Source organism: Salvia hispanica, chromosome 5 (genome assembly GCF_023119035.1).
Source record: "Salvia hispanica cultivar TCC Black 2014 chromosome 5, UniMelb_Shisp_WGS_1.0, whole genome shotgun sequence".
Classification (NCBI taxonomy): Eukaryota; Viridiplantae; Streptophyta; class Magnoliopsida; order Lamiales; family Lamiaceae; genus Salvia; species Salvia hispanica.
The window spans coordinates 10,035,381-10,054,844 of record NC_062969.1 but is presented as its reverse complement, the minus strand read 5'-3'; the positions used below and the strand labels follow the sequence as shown (position 1 = coordinate 10,054,844).

The 19,464-nt window shown below is 36.3% G+C and overlaps 2 protein-coding genes across 3 annotated transcripts; both read right to left on the bottom strand.

The window, feature by feature from the left end:
* Positions 1–320: 320 nt before the first annotated feature.
* On the bottom strand, positions 321–1,120 carry LOC125188184 (peptidyl-prolyl cis-trans isomerase). Its single transcript, XM_048084941.1, has one exon. It carries the CDS (start codon positions 1,044–1,046, stop codon positions 531–533), a length of 516 nt encoding a protein of 171 aa, XP_047940898.1. The 5' UTR covers positions 1,047–1,120; the 3' UTR covers positions 321–530.
* A 2,184-nt stretch (positions 1,121–3,304) lies between these two features.
* Positions 3,305–18,536, bottom strand: LOC125188339. Of its 2 annotated transcripts, none has more exons than XM_048085119.1 (32): positions 18,236–18,536; positions 17,929–18,102; positions 17,727–17,822; positions 17,153–17,222; positions 16,336–16,469; positions 16,111–16,251; positions 15,876–16,033; positions 15,369–15,537; positions 15,172–15,270; positions 14,965–15,042; positions 14,826–14,885; positions 14,588–14,745; positions 14,068–14,269; positions 13,502–13,621; positions 12,627–12,709; positions 12,424–12,534; positions 12,018–12,116; positions 11,514–11,596; positions 10,695–10,843; positions 10,076–10,219; positions 9,859–9,966; positions 9,487–9,594; positions 8,791–8,895; positions 8,597–8,707; positions 7,701–7,873; positions 7,150–7,609; positions 6,912–7,019; positions 6,568–6,626; positions 6,075–6,459; positions 4,205–5,734; positions 3,844–4,051; positions 3,305–3,740 (listed from the first exon to the last, which is right to left on the bottom strand). In XM_048085119.1, exons 1-32 carry the CDS (start codon positions 18,380–18,382, stop codon positions 3,640–3,642), a joined length of 5,931 nt encoding a protein of 1,976 aa, XP_047941076.1. In that variant the 5' UTR covers positions 18,383–18,536; the 3' UTR covers positions 3,305–3,639. The 2 variants fall into 2 exon arrangements, with proteins under 2 accessions (XP_047941076.1, XP_047941075.1); XM_048085118.1 differs by having other exon boundaries at positions 13,502–13,655; positions 14,075–14,269.
* Positions 18,537–19,464: the final 928 nt, after the last annotated feature.

The following is a 19,464-nucleotide window of genomic DNA, read 5'->3' as shown; positions in this document are numbered from 1 at the left end:
GAATCAACTCCTAGACCAAATCATCATCACCCATGACCCAACTTAATGAATTCAAACGATGAATTTATTTTTCTCAACTAAATTTATTTTTCAATTAACCGATAAATTAATCAACGATGAATTCAAACGATTTAACATATACTATGAGTACAATTTAAAGATGTATCCCGATATCAATAGCAACGTTTGAAAATAGTGAAAATAGTCAACAAATACAAAACGTGACATCATATTTGAATTGTAAACATTGTTCGAGTAAACATCCAAGATGCCAGATATATTAACAGAAATAAATAAGGCGGAAGAAAATAGAGAGATAGTGAAATTTGAAATGGAAATCGAATCTTATTGAGAAGAGAAGTTCAGATCTAAAACCATAGTTAAAAAAGAGGTAAATCTCACTCGGAACAACCTCTCATAATCCCAAACAGAAGCATCGAACAAACTTGATTCAGATAATAGAAAGCAACGAAATTAAAACGATAGATCATCATCAGATCTATATGATAACAGATCATCACGAGATGGATCTAGAGTTGACCGCAATCGGCGATAACCACGGGCTTAGAGCACCTTCCGCTGCCGGATCCAACCTTCTCGATCGCCTTGACGATGTCGTAACCCTCCACGACCTGCCCGAACACCACGTGCTTGCCATCGAGCCACTCGGTCTTGGCGGTGCAGATGAAGAACTGAGATCCGTTGGTCCCGGGGCCAGCGTTGGCCATGGACAGGATGCCAGGGCCGGTGTGCTTCTTCACGAAGTTTTCATCGGCGAATTTGGCGCCGTAGATCGATTCGCCGCCGGTGCCGTTCCCAGCCGTGAAGTCGCCGCCCTGGCACATGAAGTTGGGGATCACGCGGTGGAACGACGATCCTTTGTAGTGGAGAGGCTTGCCGGAGCGGCCGGTGCCCTTCTCGCCGGTGCACAGAGCGCGAAAGTTCTCGGCCGTCCTCGGCACCACGTCAGCGAAGAGCTCCATCACGATCCGGCCGGCAGGGGCGCCGCCGACGGTCATGTCGAAGAAAACCTTAGGGTTTGCCATTTGATTTTGGTTTTCGGTTGAGAAATTTTCTAGAGGAGTGAAGAAGTTCTCAGCTGTGTTAGGGTTTGGAGTGATTGTGTGAGGATTATATAGGGCAACGCGAGAGTGATTATCCATGGCAGAGGAAACTGGGACCGTCGGATCATGACACGTGGCGAAATCGTGAGAGGAGTGGTTGTAGGTGGGTTTAGTTATTTTTTTACCATGGTTAAGTTTAGGGTTTTGTTGATAGGGATGAGGGATCACGTGAGCATATGCGAAAAATATCTGCCGCTACACATTTTCTCAGTTCTTTTTTCTTTTATTGAAAAATGGTAATTAATGCTCTATTCCATAATCATACTACTACAATAATTTTATTTTTGAAGTAGATTTCATTTCGATTTTCGAATATTATCTAAATGGGAAGAGGTTGAGTATTTTAGGAATAAAATCATTTTGAAGAAAGAAAATTAAAGTAGGAAGCTTCGTTTGTGGAAAATTGATTTGAATTGGCATGATTTCAAAGAGGAAGAATATTGCTTTTAATTGGCATAATACTTTCTAAAGAGAAGAATTTTCGCCAATTAAAATTTGTCAATTTACCCAAGATTTCGATTGACAAAATCAAAAACTTGTTTTAGACACAGACACCACAACCAAATGCTCTACATAACTAATTACATTCAGATTTTGGGCAAATTTTATATGATATGACCTCCAAAGTAGCATTTTGTATTTAGTGTGAATCATCTTCAACACAAATCAATAAGTAAAACTCGTTATTGGTTCAAATGGATGCCTATGAGTGAAAATAGGTCTACGCTAGAATAGTCCAAATCTGATTTGCTAGGATTATCATACATTTTAAAAATATTTGAACACTAGTATTATAATTTGTGGCACTCATTTTTAATAGTGTTAATTGAGATGGCACCTTAATTTTCGCTACCTTATATTACGCTCCCTTCTAAGTTTGTCTATAATAAAGACATTTTGTTCCATTGGAAATATTCTCATGGTTCTCAAGTCCAATTGTCTCAAAATTTAAATTTCTAGGCTCCAATAGTGTAAGGCTGAGTTACTCATCATTGACTTTTTTTAATATAGTTACAACCTCCATCCACTAAAAATGTGTAATATTGAAGATGGCAAACTTGTAATTTATCCTGGGTAAATATCTCATCAATGCTATATCATGAATTAAAATGGTAGGCCATAAGCAGGTTCTTTCTAAATGAATACTAGTAGTATAAGAATATATATTTAAAAATAAAAATTACGCACTCTATAATGGCTAATAAGAGTAACTTTTACACTCTTAATAAGTTAAAATGGTAGGTCATGAACAGGGTTTTTTTCTAAATAAAAGTTACGCATACTTTATAACTGGCTAAAATGGTGTAACTGTTGCACAATCTTAATAGTGAGAGAATTAAAAATTTATCCTGGGTAAATATCTCATCAATGCTATATCATGAATTAAAATGGTAGGCCATAAGCAGGTTCTTTCTAAATGAATACTAGTAGTATAAGAATATATATTTAAAAATAAAAATTACGCACTCTATAATGGCTAATAAGAGTAACTTTTACACTCTTAATAAGTTAAAATGGTAGGTCATGAACAGGGTTTTTTTCTAAATAAAAGTTACGCATACTTTATAACTGGCTAAAATGGTGTAACTGTTGCACAATCTTAATAGTGAGAGAATTAAAAATTTTCAAATGTAATTCAAATATTATTTATAGCTCATGCGTACATTGAATTGAATATATATTATTGGTTCACAAAATAAAAAGAATAAAGACGCCTTTTCTTTTTTCATTATCTAATTATTGTGTCCCAATGCATAAACTTTTCTCTAGCGTGCAATTGCCACAATTCGAGAATCAACTTTATTTTTCAGCTTTACTTTTCATTTCAGGACACGCATTCCCGGAATCCTGTGAACAGTAGGTGGCGCTGCTCCAATCATTTAACTTTTCTAAAAGGGAATATTAAACACTCCATAAAAAAAGAGGTTTAAGTTATACTGCTAGTGCTACTACTCTAATTATAGTTATAATTTTGTTAAATTTTTTTTATCTATATAACTAATTAAACAAAGAAAAAAAAAAGTTCAGGACATAATGAAGGCACTTCGTATTTTACAGATAACTCTACGAATGAGATAAAATTGCAGTACGCAACTAAAAAAAGCAACGTCAATAATGAGGCGGTGCACATAACTTGCGTGGCGGTGGTGTGAAGAGAATTCACAAAAGAAATCCTATCATTTCAAAAACGGTAGTAGTACTCACTACTTTAATAAAAATTCAAAACAAGAATTACATCATGGTTTCATTTAAAAGACATTCTAAGATTAGATTTATAATAATTCGATCAAGTCTAGAGATACACAGGTGCTTAAGTGACTAAAGCTCGAGCTCGACTCAGAACTATCTTTTGAACGCACTCACGGAGCGTTCAAGCCAAGCCTTGATAAGCTTGAGGCTAACATCACTCGAGATAACAAGGTAAGGGCCTCAAAAGTTAGGAACGATACAAATTTAGAATTCTACTACAAATGTGAAGTAGACAGAATTGGTGAAAAGAATATATACATCGATCTCAAAACAAGGCGTCTTGGTGTACTAACTCCGGATACACAACTGCTACAATTTGTTTCAAAATTGTCAGTGGCTCTTTCAAGAACACATGGCCCTCCGTTGCTACAATGAAAACATATAAGCATAGTCAGCATTTATATTTAGAACTCTAATTCAAATCATAATCTGAACTGTGATGAGATTGGGAGAGGGAAAATGCTGTTACCTCTAATAAGAAGGCGTAGTTCCTTGGAGAATGTTTCAACATGGCCTAATACAGGCCTAATGCCACAAATTTGTATGACAGAATACTCTAAGTATAATGCCATTACTGTCACTTGTAGCAGCAAAGTGCAGACTTCCTTTATTTCTGACGCCACCTGTTTTGTCTTGTTGGCTTCGCACAGTTCTGTGATGATGGCAATCCCTTGATCCTATTAAGCAAAAATCAAACATATTTCATGGAATAAGTATGCAATATTAAGTTACACCATTTAATTGGTGACTGCATCAAATATTACAAGCATATACTAATGTTTATAGATGGTTGACAGAAAAATGAAACATTGAATGTAAATTAGAAGTACCTGCAAGCCATGTAAAATATCGGGCATTGGCAGTTCAGGGAAATTTGCAATGTCAACAAAACCAACCTCCTCTGCCTTTCTGGCAGCTGCTTCAGTTTGTGTGCATAAAAACTTCAACAGCAGAAATGCAGTCTTGTACATCTCGATTGCAATTAAATCTGACAAATGTGTCTGATCAGATGAATTGCTATCGTCATTCGACTGATCTCTCAAGACCAGAGCAGTTGATTTAGAGGACAAGAGCGCCAAGTTGAGATTTGACTTGCAGCCAAGAGCAGATAGAGCAAACCAACCCTTTTTACTGTTTACAAACGAAGGCTTCTTGAACAACTCAAGCTCTTCTTTGAGTACAGGATGGCAGGATAAAGGAGCTTCCCTCCGAGGTGATTCTCCAGGGTGCTGAGTTGCTCGACTAATGAAGGCTAACAAATGGATGCTTTTTTCCCGTAACTGGGACTCCATGCTTTGCAGAATTTTCTTCCACGAATTTGAGTGCTCCGCCAAGACACAAATTAGAGCCAAAGTATTTTGTGTGGCTTTAAGCTCATCTAAGGAAGTGTTTGATTTCAATGCACGGGCTCTTTTATTTTCATGACCATTAGTTGGGAGATCTGGTGCAGTTAGGTAATAGAAAACTGAAGGTGCTTTCTCAACTAATATGCATGCCATCACATAATCCACAACACTTGCAGAGTTATCTCCCAAAGAATGGATAATTGCTGTAAGTACAGCCAAGCTCAGCCCCCAGATGGGTTGAGACTTTTCGGTTTTGTCAAAATTGGCAAAGATGCTCTCACCTTGGATTACAGAGAGAGGTGCACCATCTGGAAAGTCAGACAACAGCATTCTTAGTGATGCTAGGATACCAGCATTTAGAAGCATCTCAGCACCCTGTCTCACGCGTGCAAGATTCAAAAGAAATTTTAATATGATTGGAACCATTTTGGACGCAGCTGCATCTTGGAGCTTCTGAACAATATGTGGCAATGGGAAATGCTTCTGTATGATGGGGAACCAAGTAGCAGGGGTTGAGAAACCTTTCAGTATAAAGTCAATGGCAGCCAAGGATAGGATACAATTATCTGGGTGCTGAATGCTGCTGCAGAGAACAGGTAATAACCCCAAACTTGAATAAGAAACTTCAGATGAAACTTCAGTTGATTCAGTTTCGGTTGAATAGCCCATACCCGAATCCTTGCAAGTCAGCTTAACTGAAAGGATCAAAATAAGCAAAAACCTAGTAGCTGTTTCAGCAGCAAGAGTTGGCCTACAGCCGCTCAACACTTTGAGACCATAGCTTGAGGCCTTTAAAATAAGAACACGATCAGGCTGAGAAAGTTTTGTTTCAACTGATCTGAGGAGAAGTAGCAGTAGCTCTGCTTGAGCTGTAAGAATATCTAGCACAATATCTTCACTAGCATCGCCGGCAGGAGTCAAAGATGCCAGTGAGGCATGGATAGACTGACATATGTGGTCAATGCCTGAAGAAACTACTTGCTCAGAAATCTTCAGCCCGGTCAAATCTTCAGCCTGTACAAATTGGTAAAATCTCAACTTCGGCACCGACAATTTTTTATTGTATTAATAAATTAATTAAAAAGAAAAGTAAACCAAACCAAATCCAAAGATGGGATATGGGATATGGCATCACTGTAATGTTTATGAACATCAATATTGTTATACTATGAACATCAATACAAATGTTATTCCATGATCCACCAATATATTCTTTTAGGCATTCCGTCAGGATGGTGATTCCCTCATTTCAAAACTTACCAATCACGGAAAGGAATAAACATAGGAATATTCATTTTATTCCTACATACTATCACCTCCTTAGAATTTTGATATCAATGAATCTAAAACTCACATTGTTTTGGCGCATGTACAATAGAGTAACAAGCCCACGCAAAGCTGAAAGCTTGGAAGTAGAGTGCAACATTCTTGAATTTGCATCTTGCAAAGAAAGGAGCATAGTTTTCACAAGATCCTTGGACTCTTTCCAAGCAAGAAGATCCCACATTTCTAATCCAAGGTCTATTTTGAGGCGAACAGTATCATACAGGTAGACACTCTTGTCGTTGGCGGGAAGATCATCATCCTTTTCATATTTATAGGCATCCAGAAATCTTGAATCTATCAGAAACTGTAATAACTCTTTAAATGGTCTATTGTCAATCTGACGGCCATTAAGCTCTCCTTGGATGTGGTAAAACAGATCACTTAGAATCAGATTCTCCAACTCTTGTCCTCCACTAAAATAACAAGTATCAAAACTAAGAAATGGAGAAAAGTAACATCTACTTGGATAAATTAATAGATAAAAGCATCCAGCATCAGAAGAGAAAGAAAGTAACACCAACCTGTAACTACGCTCAGTATACTGGGTCAACAAATCTGAAAAAGCTGGTAACTTGAATAACTGTAGAAGACAGCACAAAATGAGTGTACAGATTTCAGAGCTCCTAATGATAGAAATTATCAACAGAATGGAATGATAAAGCCAATATGTTGGCGGACAGTCATTTACAGCAAATGCGGTACATGGTTTAGTTGTAAGCACTACGGGAATCAACATGAGATAACAATCGCTAAAATAGTTGAGTTTGATACCTTCAGATTTTGTTGTGTTGGTGTTTTTTCTCACATGAAATTACTTATATTATTAACCAATTATAACTTCAGTAACTCCAACCATATTATATACCTTTTCTGACAATGCTGAAATCCTTTCAATTAGTGACACAGACAAGCTCCCTGAGTCACCACTTCTTAATTTAACCATCACATGAACAGCAAATGCACCAGCAGCAACCTAAATACTCATCAAAAGCGACAATTTGAAAGGCGTAAGTGAGCAACAGAATTAACATTCAGACGATTTTATATACTTTGGAGCAGGAGAAGTTGTAGTTACATAAGAGCAGATAGCATGAATAGATCACCTTGGCACGTGTATGACTACTTTCATCATATTCTGAGGAAACACAGACCTTGATCAAGTCACTCAGAACTGAATTCTTACACCAGGATGAAATAGTCTCCTTTAGGCTTCCATTTTTTTTTAAATTATGCTCAGTTTTTTCTGCCCCATTAGGAGGTGATGTAGATATTCTGTTGACAACTGATGCAGCATGCCTCAACTTCTTTTGCACAAAAATCTCATAGCTTAGTATATCCAATACGTTGGAGAGGATTTGACATTCGCAGGCCATGTTTTGGAGATCCATTTCAGTTAACTTCTCAGATATGTTGTCTCGGTGAGCAATGAGCACCAGAGAACGGGTCAAATGTTTCCAGAACTCATCTGCAACTTTTAATTGTTCCAAGTTCTTCGAGAACTGAGGTGCACCTTGCCAAAGTGCCTTTAGAAACTTCAACAAACATAACAACATATTTGGTTTCCTAAGGAAAAATAAAATGGATTATAAATACCTAATCAAGAAATTTTTTAAGAAAACCAGCAAGCAGATAATTTAATCAAATGAAACCATACCTATGTAATAAGTCTTCAGAATCTTTTAGGTACTGCAAAATTGCATATAAAGGACTTTCTTCCAAGGAATCTAATGATTCATTCTCAGTTTTCTTTGGCTGATGTTCAAGGGCATTTTGCACTTGAGTATTTGAGTACTCCTTCGACGCAATGACAGCAGCAAGAAAAGCAGGCTGTATTTGAGCATACCATTAATGTAAACATGAGCAGAATTATCAGATTAGAAAATATATTAATTAGCATGAAGTATCAAGCATGTCTTGACCATTGAGACGTCTGAATCCTCAAACTAAAGCCAGTCAACAAAAACAGTTAGATTATGAAGAAATACTGTTGAGAAGATCCGACATGTAAATGATAAAAACTAGGTGCAAAGACCCATAAATGAAAACTACAGACACGTAGACTGATTATCAGTTACTCCCTATGGATAATTTCCCTATCACATCTAGCAGACCTAGACAAGTGACATGTAACTTTAGCACGGGAAGAGTGTCATTAACTTTAATAGAAAACTTCAGTTTTTATGCATATACTACCAAGTGATCCAAAGTTCTACAGCTTAGATCTATTGCATCATGTTATGATTAAAGAAACTGCGAGCAATGTGTCTGCAAAAATATTCGAGGACCGGGCATATTTCTGAGAGGAACAAGAGAAAACATCAATTTCAATGCCGATATAATACTATAAGCTATGGATAATAGTCAATGAATGATTAGTCGCAATCAACTTCAGATAAATGTCCATGGAGTTTGCAATAAACATGAAGAAAAAGATAGTAAAATTACAGAATTCTTTAGTACTGATGGAAGAGGACAATGCAAAACTTGATGGATCCATATGGTACGAATAAAAAACTAAAATCTATAAAGGACAAAGTAAGGACAGATAACCTGATTGCTTGCAGCAGAAGTTAGGAACCTCAAAGTAGCAACGATGAGATCCTCACTCGATGGTGACTGCTGAAAAAGAATGCTGGTAATAGATTTCCTGAAATGGGCAACCTGCAAGAGGGTTATAAATCCAAATTAGTAATGAGCATTTCTGACAACTAATACATTGTTACACGACCAGTTCAGTTGCCAACCTGCTTATCATCCAACCCAAGATTCATATTGTTGTGGGTATAGGACTGTGAGATATCTGCCATAAACAAAGCAGAGAGCAATCTTGCGCCAGCCATTTGTATATTCTAAATGAACCAGCAAAAGACAAGATATAAGGAATACCAAAAAGATAGAATGACATGAATAATTATATACTCCCTATCAGAGAAGTTGCGGTAAGATTATATTGAGACCATAAATCCAATAAAGTTAAGAAAAGAAAATACTATGCAGCCTATATGCCACCACAAATGAAGTTTTCTTACGCATCTCAGCTATGGGAGACTTAGGGGGTGTTCGGTTTGCAAGATTGTATCCGGGATTAAATTTGTAGTGTGTTTGGTTCAAGAGATTCAATCCCACAACTCAATCCTAGATGGATAATCATGGGATAATTAGTCATAGCTAACCCCCTATGACTAAAATAATCTCACAACTCAATCCTAGATTATATCTTGGTACTATTTTATCTTGGAAACCGAACACCACCTTCCTGGATTAATATCTAAAGATGACATCATGACACACAAGGCAAGGTCTGACTAGAACGTAAAGTGGAACTCAAGCAGAACAACTCTATGGGGGAGGACAGATAAAGATGCATGAAACAAAGACTATCAGCCATATAACAATACTGAAGAATCAAGAACATGATTATTGAGGAAAATAGGTCGTACAGCATTACGGAAGTATGATATAAATGATATGGCGGCAGTGATCACAGGTACTGGCTTTGTCGTCATTGATAGAATTGCTTCATGAAAAACAGAACTACCCTGTGGATGCTGATACAAAACAGTTTAAAGTTTTAGTCAACAACAAAAACCATAAATATATTATCAAATAGAATTAGTGAAGCAGCATAACATTACTGAAAAACAATTGGTGCTTTGCGATATGAGTCCTGAAGATGTACCAACTTGACATTTTATATAACAACAATGTCCATAAGTAAGGTTTTGTTTTGTTCCGGGAAAAGAGGAAGCATATTCAGAAATAACAAAGAAACTATAATGATATAAGAACACACAAAATTTAAAAGTGCACACCTTTGAAAAAGTGGATATCATGCTGAGCAAGACATTTAGCCCAGAGGATATTGCAAGCTCCAAACCCTCAATATCCAGTATGTCAAATAAACGAGATACATGAAGTTTCTGGCATATAAGAAAAGAAGGTAGAAGAAAGAACAGATATCAAACACAATATTAAAGTTACAGAGCTAAAGATACATAATGATTAAGGAATAAGAAGAGTATCATGAACCTCTAAGGTTGGTGCTGTTGTACAAACAATTCGGAAAAGTGCAGAGTGTATAGAAGAATCAGAAAATATAATATCACGAACTACTTCCCCCAGCTTGGGACAGCATGAGATAGACGAAATACATTTCCTCATGACTTCAAGCACCTATAAACAAAGAAATCAGACTAGGCAGAAAGTGCTTATTCGTAAGTACTGAAAGAAATTAGAACTAAATGAGGATAGTTTGCTAATACTAGAAAAAAATTACTATTTAATAAGGGGAGAGGAGATCTCTCCATATTCATACTCAACGTAAAGGTCTCCACTATGACCAACATTTGAATAAGAAAGTGTCACGAAAAAGGTAATATAGAACTTATGGAATTGATGCTGGTTAAAGAAGAAACACAGAATAAGAGAAATATATTGCGTAAACTGTAAAAGAGATATCTTCTGCCATGTCTTGATGCAAAAATATGCAAGAAGATACATAGTCTGTGATTCCTTGAAGACCTTATTCAATAAAGTTATCCCTTACATCCTATGATTTCACTTGAGATGCGAATCTAGAGAACTGAGAACCATAAAATCTAATGCAATATAAATTCAAAAGTTTATACACAGATGTAAAAGCCAATACCTTCTGTGTCACCTTCCACCGAGCAGGTTTCACCTTATATTTCCAGAACTCGTGATTGATGAGAACATACTGAAGTGAGAAAACGATGAGTGCAAGGATGGTATCGGTTTCTAATCCTTTCTCTAGTAGATTCATTGTGAAGTCAAGCACTGCACGGTAACTTGCAAGAGTTAGTTTTCAGAATATTAATTCGTTGTAATGGAAAATCATTCAGTGAATCAACTGGTGAGGAAAACAAGATATGTCTAACAAGTAGAAAATAACAGAAAACAAAAAATCTAAGAGCAGTCAAGAAGGACAAAAGAAGAGGCTAAAGATAAGCGTAAACCCAATGATCTGCTTCTAGTATTCTATTGCAATGCAAGTTTCAAATGTGGAATTGAGTGGAAGGCAGCATGAGAGCACCTTAACTTCGAATCCCCCAGGAAAGTTGATTTTAAAGATCATATCTGAATAGAAGCTAGCAGGTCATGTTTTATAATAGCACTCTTAATTACTAATCTATTACTGTACTTGTTAAGTCAAAGAAGCTACATACCCCCAGAGGAGTAAAGCTGTAGCACAGAAACAAAACCTTGAAGAGTAGAGGAGTTTTAGGTACAGCGTGAGGATGATAAGTCAAGAAGTCAAAGAAAAAAGTTTGCAATGCTGAGCATACAGAAGGCATACAACTAAAATAATATAATAAAAAACTTTCATGCAGTCGATAATAAAGCTCACAGGCTGAGGCCACATAAAACGTTAATGTTATAACAACAAAATCAATTGGAGTATATTTTAGGGATCAGCGCCATCTAACTAGGGAACCAAATAAAATACCTGACAGGGTCATTGAGCAGTCACTCTGTTCACAATCAATCAAAAGCATTTTGGCAAGTCTTCCAGAGAGCAACCAGGATCCACTGAGATGAAACATGGAAACAGCAATGTTGATAAAAAAAGAAAACTTGAAGTTAGGCATCATATCAGGCTTGTTCTGAATCTTTTGACAATGAGGAGGAGGCACTGAATGGACCAAGTATAAAGAGATCCTGCACGCTCAATACCCCGACAAAAACACTTCCCAGTTCCCAGAAATAGCAAGCGCTGAATAATACACCAAAAAGATTTAATGTAACACGCCAAATAACAGGAGAATATCTGGGTGCAGCTGATAATCAACTCAATTCAGTATAGCATAGCAAGAGTTTTCCCCATAAAACAGTCATTAAGTATCAGTTTCTAGATTCCATAATTTCCATTCAATCAAATACAGTTAACAAAGTAGATCTCATAAATGAAGTATCTCCATCTACTTAAGTTACAGAATGTCTGAAAATTGACCTGGATAAATTGTTGGATCCAACATCAAAGGGATTTGTCCTCAAGGCAACATCAAAGATATTGCCCTTCATGGCCATTGTAGCTACATGAGACGGCTTGCTGTGATATAAAGATAGGAAAAGGAGAGCAGTAAGAACAAAATTTTGTGCATATCATGAGAAAAGTAAACCAATTTGAAGTAAAATATACAAACCAACTGGAATGGTTTCAAACTCAATTACAAAATTATCAAATCATATTCATCACAAGACACCTTATTAGCCACAAGGCCCACAACTATAGGGATAAAACGCAACACCAAATATATAATAGAACAACTATTTGTATGATGCTACTATACACCAATAAAAACTTGTGGCCAGTATCATCATCAAATAAATTAATCAATGCAGTATATATCAATTACCATTTTAACATTTTCGTCAATATGTTTACCCCCATGGACATCATTATGGCACCACTTATGCTTGGGGGAGCGTTTTTCAGCACAGCACAAACAATCTCGACAATGTCAATGCTGTAACAAGAGCCAAACAGAGTAAACTCACTTGAAGAATAGAAATACCAAGTGAATGAGTATCTAATAAAATGAAAATGAAACTCTCGTACCGAAAATAACTCTGCTCATTCCCCATAACATAGTCTCCATCACAGGAGAAATTCCAAGATTTCATGAGAGTACAACAGATAGCCTAATGACATACAAATTGGCTTCATACCATCAGATACTCTATAGTTATAAGAAATACTTCAAAATTGTTTTCAGATTACAACATGATATCCGAAGAAAAACTATTAAGTCGATCCACCACAAAAGTTAAACAGATAATTTCAGGAGTGTGTAGCAGTTCGCGACTGAAATTTCCATAATAGTAACATAAATTTTATTTAACTATTCGGAATCATCAACTACACTAGGTGATAAAGTCATTCAGATACACACCAAAGACAAAAGAATCAAGTATCAACCTCTGTCGCATACATTTTTTACGTCAAGAATCCAGTTACTCAAAAATTATTGTGCAGCAAATTAGGAATTTAGGCAGGTGTTAAAAGCTAACTAGTTCTAAAACATTTTGACCTCCTAGAAGAAATTTACAAAGGCATGGTCATATTAGTCATAGTAATCTGCAATTCTCAGCACAAAAGAAGTTTATCGGAATCGATCTTGTTTTAGTTAGACAAAAGTATGAGATAAAAGTGTCGCATGCAAAGAGTACAATAAAACTAACTATAATAGCTTTGTAGATTATTCTTTCACACACTATCTCCCCCATATCAAAAAACTGAAGGCAAAGTTAAGCTTCATACTAATGACAGGATGTCAAAATCAAGCAAGCAAAGATAAAATAATGAACATGAACACACGTCCAATATAAGCATAACGGCCGAGCATGTGTAATTAGAAGGCATGCAAATTTAATATGTAAAACCATCAGCAGTGAATTAAGCTTACAAGAGTAATCAATTTAGAGTTAGAATACCGTGTTAAAACTCGCCAATCGACTGAGCAAGTCAAGAATAACAACTACTTCCTCTGGGTTTTGCATATACAACTCTTTAGCCAACCGCAAAAGCAAAACAAGAACTCCAGACACTGTATGCTGCAGAGAAGACAAGTAGAGAGCAAGGCAGAGGCTAAGCTTGAAAGGAAGAGAAAGATCGATAGACAGAGTCAGAGATACATATGAAGAGAGAAACAAGAAAACAAGTAACAGACCAAGTAATAAAAAGCATCAAAGTCCACATTCAAAATCCCTTTAAAGTTTTAACAGATACTTAGGAGGTAGCAGATAGCAATAACAGACTATAAGCTATATAGTGCCCAGGGAAGAAGATAGTTCCGGATGTGACATCATTCTTCCATGCATAATGGGTTGAAGGAATGTTGATAATTATCCGATTTAAAATGTGAAACAGACTTCAAGTCACAGCATAGACAACAAAGAAATAGATGATGTGGAATAATTGTACAGAGAACCCCAAGTTTCAAAATAAGTTAAATGAATGACACTATTCAAGTTTACAATTTTATGCATTAAACATTTACCTCCCACCTGACCAGAGCACAATTGTCGTCGAGCATTCTCAATACTTGACCCCTAGATTTTCCAGGAATTATCAAGCCTTCAACCCCAGCAACATGCAAGGGAGAATGTGTTTCAACGATCTTTGAAACAGCATCCACTACTGAGCCATTCATAATCTCAAACGGTGTCGACAGTCCAGTGGACTTGTCTAGGAAATTGAATCTGCTCAAAAGTCATAGATTGTATTAACTTGTGTTTAGTAAAGGTGCTCATAAGTTTTAGGTGGCAGTCAAATAATGAAAGACACATTAAAGTTATCTAAAAACCACAGTTACTGGATCTATGTTGGACAAAAATATCTTAACTCTTAAGTGGTCGGGACATATTCTTAAGTTAACCAATCAAGTTCGGAGAGTCAACTACAGATCCCTTTAATATCTACCTTATGAGAGGAAAAAGATCAGGCCTTGTTTCGGAAGCAAGAACCCAAATAATAGCTTATAAATAAACATTCAAATATGCCATCCAAGTTCCACTTACACGCATTCAGACGGCCATGCACCTTCACTCAGGGCTGATAACAAGCGAAGAAGCTCAATAGTTCTAAATGGAAATTCGCCCTCTAGGTTGAAAAGAAGACACCTGACAGGACCATCAATAAAGCTGTCCCTATCCCAAAACTGATCACATAGGGACTCCTGCAAGAAATTTATTTTCTTAAATATATTATAGTTGGAATATGATACTTAATCATCAAAAAAGTATTTAGCAGGCATACCTCCCCGTGGTATATTTTGCAAAGTATGTCCAATATCAATTTCAGGTTCTCATCCTCAAACTGCACGGCATGGAAGACATATGATGTCTGAGCAACTAATGAAGAGTGAGGGTACTATGCACATCTATTTAAAAGATACCTGGATATTGATTTCATAAGATGCAATAAATGCAGAAACAAACGTTCTTATAACACTTCGGTAACCAGCTAGAGGACCCTAGAAAGATGGTAGATTGAAAAATAAGGCATGGTACAGAATAAGTACATTAAGAAACAAGGAATTACTGGGAAATGCATGCCCGCAACAACTCACTGTCATAGAAAGGTACCCAAGGAAGTTACTCACATCTGAATATTTAAATGTATCACTTTCTAGAATGTCAAGAAAATATCCCAAAGATGAAGCCTCCATAGCTTGACGAACATAACCAATATGATCTATCTCCTGCAAAGAGTAACACATTTAAAAGAAAACAGAGATCCGAAAATCAAAGTACAGGCATCATAATGGTAAGATATGCTCTGAATAACAGAAATATGTACCATCAACTTATTATTTTCCTCTTTTTCTGGCAGAGAAGAAACAAGACAAAGAAACAAAGCCCATGCTAAGATCAGAGGGCCTAATTCTTTGGACTCAAAAGCATTGAAGCTAGAAATCATTGAATCAATTTGTTGAACTTCCATCTCTGAAAATCTAAGTGATCCCTGCCTGAGCAAGAAATAGCAAGCACTTCAGTTACTTGACAGTAAGCATACAACTACGAAAATAGCATCAAAATCCATATAGAAGATTGCACTTATGAAAATACCACCAATACATAAATGTTGTCAGTTACACCAAATTACATCTAACATTACTTTTTACCTATGTTGCATTGTTGCGGGCATAACAGACATGCATAGTTGCACCACCAGTCAAAGGTTCCGATTATTTGAAATGGCTTTTACAATTACAAAAACAGAATGCAAAACAGAAAATGGAATAAAAAATAAAAGAGGACCAGGGGGAAGGGGCAGAGAGAAGAGTAAAAAGAAATGCAACAAAACCTGAAAGAAATGTTATCATGGATCATCTGAAGGAGACTTTCCAGGTTTAAAGACTGAATGAGAATGAGCATCAGCTGCACTTTGGCATGATATATGGCACGAATAGCATCTGGTGATATCGCCAGCTTCTGGAAATTGTAAGATCCAGTTACAATACCCTGCATGACACAAAGAACAACATGATAAATCAGTAAATAAAACGCTCACAGGTACATCGACAAGAAGAAAATCCCACCTCATATAGCGCACATAATCTTTTCCAGCATTCAGCGTCACAAGCACAAAACGACTCGCAATAAACAAGGAAAAGAATGTCAAGGATTAAGTTGTCCTCTATGAGTGTTTCCTCTGCCCATAAAGTGTAGAGATCAAAATCCTGCAAGAAACACTGTCAAATATGTGTCCATGTAATGTAGAAAATAAATTAGAAAAAATGCATAATTATTACAATGAAATATACCATCTGATCCGGGTATTTAGATGATAGCAGGTCCTCAAAGATAGAAAGTAATTTACATTCGAGTCCACCAGAAATTAACCGTTTTGCCACCTCCAGTACAGTAGAAACTCCTTCCGACTCAGTTTCAAAATACACTGCACCAAAAAGGGTTTGCATTAGGAGGAGGATAAGCTAAATACTGAGACAACCGCACAATTTTTCAATGTAAATGTGAAGGCGAGACACCATAAGGAGTAGCTGCTATGTTTCTTTAATTTGTGATTTCATACAAAGAGAGAGTTTGTCAATTTGAACCCACCAAGTGCCAAATCGAGTCTGTATATCTGCTACTATAAATACTTATTAGTTTATCTTATTATTGCCGAAAGTGTGATCTATCTGTCACTCATCCATTCATTACAACTGGAAAGAAGGTGGGAGCAGAATCTCCTCCAGAGATTTTACATTCTATGGAAGTAAACCTAGCAAGTACAATTGAAGTGCATTTAATTAAGCAAGTTGAGTTTCAGAGATGCATGATGACAGCTATGGAACATTTCCTTTCTTCGTGAAAACCTAGAGATAAGAACGGTATGCATTATCTTCACTCATTGACATAAGAAACCAAGTACCAACATTTATTGAGCTGATATATCACTTTTTAAATTTGACAGGAAATATAAGATAGACAACATTCATCGCCCAACCTCAAGCAAGAAATCCAGTCATGTTGAAATAGCATAAAACTTTCTAAAAATTGTAATAATATCCATGGCAGGGGTGGGCGGTGTATTATAATTGACATCAAAATAATGCGGAACCAGAGAGAGATACTTACAGGCATGCATAAAGATCTGTCTTGTGCACTTCAACAAGCATTGCCGTTCAATGTAGTACTCAAGCATGACCTTATTAACAAAAGGCAAAATTGGCATACACCAAGGACATGCCATGAAGATATTTGTAAAGTATCAGAGACAAAGTTCTTCAAGTATTTTGAGATGAAGCTAAGAGAAATAAGTGATAAAAATATGATTCGCCTTTGAAAACCTTAAGTTCACTGTTGACTTCATATAATTAATAAAGTAGCTATCATGATCAATACCTAAAAGACCATATAAAATCAAAACAAAGCACAAAGTTTGATAAACATGTGCACCAAATAAAAGTATTTCATCTAGATGTGATTATTATTGTGAAATTTTGATAACCACATCTAGATGCATTACTCAGAGTCCAAAAAACACTGAGTAACTGCATAAGTGTTGTTCGTCTTATGGCATTCACAAGTTGAGAACAGGCAACAGCTAAATATAGCATTACATGCTTCCAGTTTTTCAATCACATACTGCACCAGTTGCAGAAGTCAAATGGGTTGCACAATTATCAGAAGGAGAAAGATATCAACTAACCAAATTTATAATATCTGGATGCAAATCATTGGTTGTTGCATTGTGCTGCTCCAGCGATCTTTTGGAAATGATATATGATTGCACCTCATCTAAACACTGACATGTACACAAGTGATATTTGCGTCTCAGTAATGATAACAGTACCAACTAATCCAAACAGCACTGGAAGAAAAAGATGTCAAAGAAAATAGGTAAACATTACCAAGATACTACTAATCTTCAGTGCAGCGTCTTTCAATTTCGGCTGTATATTCAACTCGTGTGGGCCAACTTTCACACGTGGTGAATCCAATGCTTCTCTCGATTTCTGATTGGGCGGCTTGAATTGTGACACAGTGTCCGAAAACCAAGCGTGATTGTCCTTCAACTTCCTATCCTAAAACACAGCCAATCGCACAAATTCTCAAAAATCAACATTGAAAAACCACACATTCCGCATTACCATACAAAATACTATTTACAATTGAGGTGAGTTCAAGTAATTGCAACGTGATTCACAGTTTTCTTACCAAATCTGGAGGGGTTTCGGATGACACGGAGGCGTTTTCAAGCTCGGTGAGAAGTGCACTGAAAGGATCCCACCAGAGTGAGGCGTCGACAATTTTTGCGGTGTCGGAAGACTGAGCTGCGGTGGTTGCAGGCGCGGTTGACGCCATTCCCGACACCGGAACAATCAAAATCCGAAAACCCTAGAAATTGAAAAACTGCGCGCGCTTCTTAAATTTCGAAGTGAAGAGGTGAAGAAGAAAGGGGTTAGGGCGGGTTTTAGAAGCTGTTTTAATTGGCCAAGAACTGGGAGTGGTTCATCTGCGGGTGCGTTGGAGTTAAAGTGTTAAACGACTGTGTTTGATTCTAAATTCTTAATAGAGTTTACTTTTTTCATTTCTTTCTTTTGTTCGTAATTTTATTCCCTTTAATTTGTGTGTTCTTACTTTAATTTTGTCTTTTTTTTCAAATAATATAATTTGTGATTATCTTTATTAAGAAATTACTCGCTTCGTCCCTCAATAAAAGTCGCAATTTGTCATTTCGATCCGTCCCGAAATAAGAGTCACATTTCACTTTTAGCATAGTAGGCCTCACATTTCACTCACATTATTATAAAACCACTAGTGTTAAAAAGTGGACCACATGTTCCACTAATTTTCCCAAACCCACTATTTTTCACTAAACTTTTTAAAATTCAAGCTCACACCAAAAGTGACTCCTATTGTAGAATGTATGGAGTAGTTTCTAAATCATAAACTTTGATCAAATTTTGATATTTTCTACAAAATTTAAAATTAGTTTAAAGTATCATGAATTTTACATTCCGCTTGTTTTTCCCAAATTGATTCAAATAAAATAGTTTCAACAAAAAATTATTCTACATGGGCAATCGTGAAACGTTGTTGATATTTTAGATCACTTTTTAAATTCGTGACAAGTAGGATAAAAAACCAAGTAAAAAGTCGCATTGATTAGTTGTGTCAAATAGGATAAAAAGTCATATTTCCTCCGTCTCACGTTACTTGAAGCACTTCTTTTTCCTAGTTGTTTTGAAAAAATCTTAAAGTGGAAAAGAGTAAGTAAAACAAAGAATAATGTAAATCCAATAACTTTGAATCTGGTTTACATTATTTTTACTCTTTTCCACTTAGATTTTTTTTGAGTCACTTATCCAAAACTACTCCAAAAAGAAGTGCTACAAATAATGTAGGACAGATGAAATACATGTTAACCGGATATGGTGATTGAA

What these genes read in the sequence shown, in the direction of transcription:
- LOC125188184 (XM_048084941.1), bottom strand. Translation starts at nt 1,046, where the DNA reads ATGGCAAACCCTAAGGTTTTCTTCGACATGACCGTCGGCGGCGCCCCT.
- LOC125188339 (XM_048085118.1), bottom strand. Translation starts at nt 18,382, where the DNA reads ATGGCGTCAACCGCGCCTGCAACCACCGCAGCTCAGTCTTCCGACACC. An exon ending in GACAATTGTGCTCTGGTCAG is followed by an intron (nt 13,656 to 14,074) that starts GTGGGAGGTAAA and finishes TTTCAAGCTTAG; the next exon opens with CCTCTGCCTTGCTCTCTACT. An exon ending in CTGCTCAATGACCCTGTCAG is followed by an intron (nt 10,844 to 11,513) that starts GTATTTTATTTG and finishes GTTACCGTGCAG; the next exon opens with TGCTTGACTTCACAATGAAT.